General features: G+C 50.0%; 1 protein-coding gene across 5 annotated transcripts in view; it reads right to left on the reverse strand.

Annotated features, from left to right (window-relative positions):
* Window positions 1-7,234, reverse strand: part of LOC130377165 (SWI/SNF-related matrix-associated actin-dependent regulator of chromatin subfamily D member 3) — a 32,072-nt gene that overhangs the window by 15,501 nt on the left and 9,337 nt on the right. For all 5 annotated transcript variants that reach the window (XM_056584178.1, XM_056584177.1, XM_056584175.1 and 2 more), the window contains exon 2: window positions 1,867-2,054. In XM_056584178.1, the coding sequence (XP_056440153.1) occupies window positions 1,867-2,054 (188 nt within the window). The remainder of the gene's footprint in view (window positions 1-1,866; window positions 2,055-7,234) is intronic.

Consider the following 7,234-nt stretch of genomic DNA (forward strand, 5'->3'; position numbering starts at 1 on the left):
CACACACACACACACACACACACACACGAACACACACAGTTTATACGCTTTCATTCAAATCTGCATTAGATATGTGTGCACATAAAATATACATATATATACAAAACCGATTAGACAAACACATTGCTTTTAACTAGAATCCGAGAACTCATTGTAGATCTGGAATGTAAACTGGCGTCTCCTTCTCCCCTCCGCTTCAGTCAAACTAATGTTCAAAACAATCTGACCAATCAGGGAGGCCGGTTGAGAATGTTGGGCTGAGCCAAAGATTGGCTCCCACAGAGTAACAGCTTCAACATCCTGCCCGGAGGGGGGAGTCTCCACGGTGCTGGGCACCCAGGCCACAGCTAGCCTCAGAGCCTGGTTAGCTAGAGAACCAAACTCGTGGCCCGGCCTCTGTTCATCTTGAAGAAGAGAACGGCCCGAGGGAGGGGCATCAGCTAGTTAATGGTGGAGCTGACCGGCAGAGGGGCGGCCATAAACAAAGGCAGACCTCAAATATTATTTTTACAATAAAGACTACATCAGAGATTTTTCTTTCAGAATGAAATTCTCTGCTCCATGAAAAATCGCATTATCCTGGCGATAGGGAATTTAAAGCACAGGTGACAAGTAGCATTCAAGTCATTTCAGACATGTCTTCAGTTAATTTCTCCCCTGAGCAGTTATCTCTCGAATCTATTTGAATCGCAGCACTTTCAGCTCCTTGTTCACAATACAAGACAGCCAGGCAGGGGGGTGTAACTATCCATTCCTGAAAATGAATCACATACTTTAGGATCCTCCCCATCCTGGGAATATGCACGAATATTAATCGTTTTTAAGGGTACGGTTTAACAATGTGACGGGCAGACACAACAGAAGTAATTCATCCTGCCCAGTGATAAACCACGGAACAGCGCATAGTCCATTGTAGATTTACAATGGTGGACCAAAGATGTAATCCACCCAACCACACTCCAGGATGTTCTGTTACCAACGATGTAATCCATGAAACTACACAGGAAATTCTCTTAATAATGATTAAACTCGGATAGACATTCTTTTTATTATTATTTAAAACGTTGTATGCAAAAGCATCCAACTAGGCCTGCGTTTCTGCTGAACAAACACACAACTTCTGCAAGTGCAAGAGTTTCATTGACATACATATTTCAGTTTGACAATTATACAGTTTCTATGCCCCAAACTATCATTGTTATATCGGTCATTAAACATCCACTGTCAGTCCCCCCTCTATCTTGATCGAACACGTTTCCCAGTGAAACGGCCCATTCTAACTCATCCTCGTCTCTCTACACCTTAGGTCAGGCCTTTACACAGCATCCACGTTCGGAGAGGGTGTGCGTGCAAGGTTAGCTTCCTTCTGCGAGGTTAAGCTAGCCCATGCTGGGTTGCTAGGGAAGAGCAGCCTTGGGAGTGGATCGGAGTTGGGAGTCCCGGCAGAAAAACAACATCTCCTCTGACCTGTTCATTAACCACTGCTTAACAGGACCATCAAGTACACTGCACTGGTAGAGACAGAGAGAGAGACACAGCGACAAAGAGACAGGGAGAGAGACACACTAGTGGGCACTGTAGTCACGCAATCAAAACCAGTTTACAAGGACGAATGAAACCACACTGCTAGGGTGGGATAGCGAGACTAGCACACCCAGCATGGGTAGCACAAGGACGAATGAAACCACACTGCTAGGGTGGGATAGCGAGACTAGCACACCCAGCATGGGTAGCACATGTGCAATGTGGACGACGGGATGCTAGGCTACGCCGCTAGCATCACACACATGGATGAAGACAAGCTGGAGGAGGAGGAGACATGGGAAGTGAGAAGCGGGGAACAGGAAGTGGGAGTCTAGGACGTACTTCCGGGTGCGGTTCTGGACGGCCTGCTGCTGGACCTGCTGGGAGGGGGCGGGTCTCTTGCGGCTGGCCTCGATGACGGGGGTGGGCAGGCCCGGCCGCACCGCAGGGCTGGCTCCGTACGGGGGCCCGGGCGGGCCCATGGGCGCCCCCTGGTGGGGCATCCTGGCACCTGACGGCATGCCGGGACGCTGGGGGGAGAGAGGAGGAGAGGTTATTGCACAGAGCCTGGAGGGGGAAACAAGAACCGGCGAGGTGAGGGGTGGCGCCTTGTTTCCTGTTTCTCAACTGAAGAAAGCCCATGCCCTCGAGTGGACAACGCTTTAGGAAGGGGGGTTTGAGAAGCATAGTTCTACAGTGGCCATCTACTACACTGCCACTGGTTGACTCCGCCGTCGGTGTGTGAATGTGTGTATGAATGGGTGCATGTCAGGCAATATTGTAAAGCGCTTTGGATAAAAGCGCTACATAAAGGCAGTCCATTTACACTGGGTTGATATGAAACCTTGAGTGACACTTTGTTTAAGTGCACTACTGCCGGCCGAGCTTGTGGTTCCTCATCACACACTGGCTGATCCCTGGCCCAAGTCACATGATCGTTCGATACAAACATGAAGTGAAGGAAAGTGGAACGGCTCTCGTTCATCAGGATTTGAGCTCGACTGCCATCAGCGTCTGACTTCAGATTAGGAATCAGAGGTCCTATTTGCGAGACGAGTGTTGTTTTTGTTGTATTTACAGTCGAAAACAGAGGTCCGTCTCTGGAGAAACGCTACGGATCGCTTTGATTCTTCTCAACGTTTCTCGATAGCAGCCACCCTACAAGGGAACCAGGCCCCCGAACCGTTCCCCGGCAGTACACTGTTTAAACACACACAATGACACACGCACACAGACACACACACACACACACACACACACACACACACACACACACACACACACACACACACACACACGCATATGTAGTGTGAGGCGGTAGTACAGCTGTGCACGTCATTCTAATGCCAACAGCTGCCTACGAACACCAAAGCCCGCCTCCACCTCTAAGCCCCGCCCCTCTACGACAGGAGACCTGAGCTTCTTGTCACACAGATGTCCTTTGTCTTCACAGCCTGCAATAAACTATTCTCACACACACACACACACACACACACACACACACACACACACACACACACACACACACACACACACACACACACACACACACACACACACACACACACACACACACACACACAGTCTATATCAACGACAAATATAACACACAATAAACCTGTTCTTTTACAGAACCAGCACATCATATATCAAACACAAAAACACAGTCTATACACATCACTCATCACAATAACAAACATAACATCACACAGATATACGCTGTGTGTGTGTGTGTGTGTGTGTGTGTGTGTGTGTGTGTGTGTGTGTGTGTGTGTGTGTGTGTGTGTGTGTGTGTGTGTGTGTGTGTGTGTGTGTGTGTGTGTGTGCGTGCGTGCGTGCGTGCGTGCGTGCGTGCGTGCGTGCGTGCGTGCGTGCGTGCGTGCGTGCGTGTGTGTGTGTGTGTGTGTGTGTGTGTGTGTGTGTGTGTGTGTGTGTATCGTAATGCACACACACTGCTCTGAGTATTTGTGTAGCACACACACACACACACACACACACACAGAACGCCCCACACTTCCATTGATTAACACACAGAACAGTCCGGCTCCATTATCATAATCCAGACAGACTTTGAAGATCAGTGTTTGTGTGTTTTTAACGACAGTTATAAATATTCTGCTCGAAGACGCGGGGGTGGTATGTTGTGTCGCTCTCTTTTTCTCTCTCCCTATCTGTCTCTGTAGCTCTCTCCCTCCCTCTCTATCCCTCTCATTTAAAATAGAGCCCTCACTCTGCTGCTGGGGCACAGTTTACAGTCGGCTACGTAATGCCTTCCCGGTTCCAGTTTCAGAGACACGGACGACAGATTGCTCCGGGTTCGGCTTGGTCTAAGACCTGCATGCACACAAATATACTGTACAAATACATACATTCATGGATAATGTTTTACTAGAAAGAAATGCAGCCACTGATTCTATGTATTCCAGAACGTGTGCAGGTTGTAGTTCTACAGAGACATTAGATAATGGCTTGGAGAGAAATACCTAACCCGTCGACACATACTCATATTCACTGCTGAGTCACACACACACAAGTATACACACAAGAACACCCAGGCGTGTGCAGCCCGCCACACGACACACACACACACACACACACACACACACACACACACACACACACACACACACACATACACATACACATACACACACATACACACACACACACACACACACACACACACACACACACACACACACACACACACACACACACACACACACACATATGACATGATCAGTCAGATTTGCTCTTTAGACTGTAAATAAACATAACCCTATTACATAGATAGACAAACAGACCAATTATGAGAGAAAGAGGGGATAGAGGGAGAGAGAAAGAGAGACAGGGAGGGACGGAGAGAAAAGGAGAAAGAGAGAGAGAGGGGGACAGAGTGGAAGAAAGAGAGGGAGAGAGAAAGAGTGAGAGGGGACGAGAGACAGGGAGGGAGTGGCAGAGGGGACAATCAGAAATGCAGACACATTTTCAAAATGATGGTCAGTATCAGATCCAGCAAAATACCTAGAACAACTATGGCAACGATATCTGAAACATACACAGTAAACATGGTTACTGTACTGCGTGCGTACCCCCATCGGGAATGGTGCGTTGGCATGTGGCAGGCTATCTGAGACTTGTGTTGGCATCATGGAAATGGCGGCGGGGGGGGGAGGGGGGGGGTATTATCTGGGGGTATACCCCAGATATTTTCCAAACCAAACCAGTACACAAACACGTAGCGGCATCATTCCAGCCCGGAGAGGAAAGTGCTTGAGAGAGGGGCACTGTCACCCTCCTCAACTGCCGTCCTTCACATTGGACTCCCCTCACGTCGGGACGGTTTGGTTACGTTACGACCGCAGCGAGTCTACACGGCTTCACGTTATAGCCCCGCCCTCACCCTAAGCCCTCCCGGACTACAGGGAGAACGGCCCAACCCCAGAGGGGAGGAACCCTGAGAAGGACCCCAGGAGAGGGTCCACCTCTGTCCCTCTTCCGTCCGGCCCCCCCCAGGGACTGACTTGGGAGGAGTCGAGTTTTGTTGTGATGTCACAGAGTAAAAAGACAGGAGGTGACCAGTAGAGGGGGATCAGGTGAGCTTTGATACCATGGCAACAAGGACATACACAGTGGCTTTTAGAGGGCAGGTGTGTGTGTGTGTGTGTGTGTGGTTGTGTGTGTGTGTACAATTGTACATGAGCATGTGCGTGTGGTCTACAAATGTGTGTGTATTATTAATATCTGCACGTGGTGCGCGCGTGCGGGTGTGTGTGTATGTATGTGGGTGTGTGTGAGAGTCTGGATGTGTGAGTGTATGTCTGTGTGTGGGCCTGGGTGTGTGTGTGTGTGGGTTGAAGGACTAGAAGAGAGAAGAGAGCACCACAATTGCACACACTAATACCACACACTCACACACACACACACACACACACACACACACACACACACACACACACGCCACGTGCAGATATTAATAACACACATTTGTAGACCACCACACGCACATGCTCATGTACACGTACACACACACACACACGCACACACACACACACACAGACTCACACAAACACACACACACAGACACACACACACACACACACACACACACACACACACACACACACACACACACACACACACACACACACACACACACACACACACACACACACACACACACACACTGATAGACCACACATACAGATATGAAGACCACCCACACAAGGCCAGAGCAAGACCGGACCCAAAGTCCATGTGGTGCGAGAGAGGTTCTGGACGGTATGGTAGCGTTTTGCCGCTCTCTGGGCCAGCTCCTCTCACACCGAGCAGCCTGCAGGTTCCCTCTCTAGCCTGAAGAACCTGGGTCTATTCAGAGCAAGAAGAAAACCTAAACCAACTCTTCAACATCACTTCATCAACGGCCACAATGAGGAAATCTCAAGTGTCACACAGAAACAAGGTTTTACAGGGTGCTCTTTGTATCCAAGGCCTCGCGCCTGGCTTCTGCACTACCGGGAGAGAACATTAATGCGTCGACTCAAGCCCCCTCCGCTAAAGGTCACACTATACGTCTATACCTACGGCAGGATGTCGCCAACGCTGCCGTAGGGCAACGCACCTGTCCTCGAATGTGAAACCACACGTCAAGGCGACAGACGACCTGCCTCGGCCCACTCCTTTATGACGGCAGAGTTTATCTTGGTTTAGACGAATCCTCAACTTTACATCCTGAACACAACCGGCTGTCACTGAATTCGTGACTTGTGGCGACTCTTCGGTAGACTGCGCTCAGAATCCCTGACGCGGAAACAATAAAGGCAAGCGCAGACTGAAGAGACCCATGGCGGCAGTTTGACGCAGAGGTTCGGTTTAGACTAGATTGTAAAGATCTCTCACCTCCACGTCCCCACCTCTCGACGACTCGACACCTTCCACTTCTGAGGACATGGGGTGAGGACAGATGTTTCACTCTGTGTTCACACCTACCTCCTGTAATAAAGACACTCTTCCAGACCCGCAAGTAAAAGGCGGAGGGTGGGGTTTGAGGTGAGGAGGTGGAGGAGGAGGTGGTGGATGAGAAGGAGGAGTAAGGGTAGGAGGGGGTGTTGGAGGAGCAGGAGGAGGTGGGGGAGGAGCAGGAGGTGATGGAGAAAGTATTTTGGCTGGGAGCCTCAAAAGTCCCATCAAGGTTAATTGGTCTGTGGAGGAAGCCTCTGATTGGCTAATCACTCAAACCCGGTCGTTTCACACCAGAGCTGGCGAGACCTCGACTCCCCTCGCCGCGCCTCGAGACCCGAGCCAACATGGCCACATGGACATGTTTAAAACAGATCCATCTTCGGCTTCTCCATGACAGTCTGGACTTTAAAACAAAAAAAAATTAAAAGCCACACAGGTTTACAGAACGATAGCGGGATGAGTAATGTCTGTGGTTCCATAAATCAGCAGGTTATCATTTTATTGTGGAAGCGTTATGACAGCTTCATTGGTTGGCTGTGTGTGTGATTGTGCTGGGGGGGGCGGGGGGGGGGGGGCAGGCACAGCCAAGTGCGGACGCGGAACATCGTTAAAATAAGAACTAGTGTCCGGTTACACCGGGATTATACATGACTCTGGGGGTCTGCTACTTAGACCTCCTAGTGACCCGGTCTGGGACTTCAAGACCTGGACCCACTCAGACCTGGTCCAAATGACTGAGTCCTCGACT

Source organism: Gadus chalcogrammus, chromosome 23, assembly GCF_026213295.1.
Source record: "Gadus chalcogrammus isolate NIFS_2021 chromosome 23, NIFS_Gcha_1.0, whole genome shotgun sequence".
NCBI classification, from domain to species: Eukaryota; Metazoa; Chordata; class Actinopteri; order Gadiformes; family Gadidae; genus Gadus; species Gadus chalcogrammus.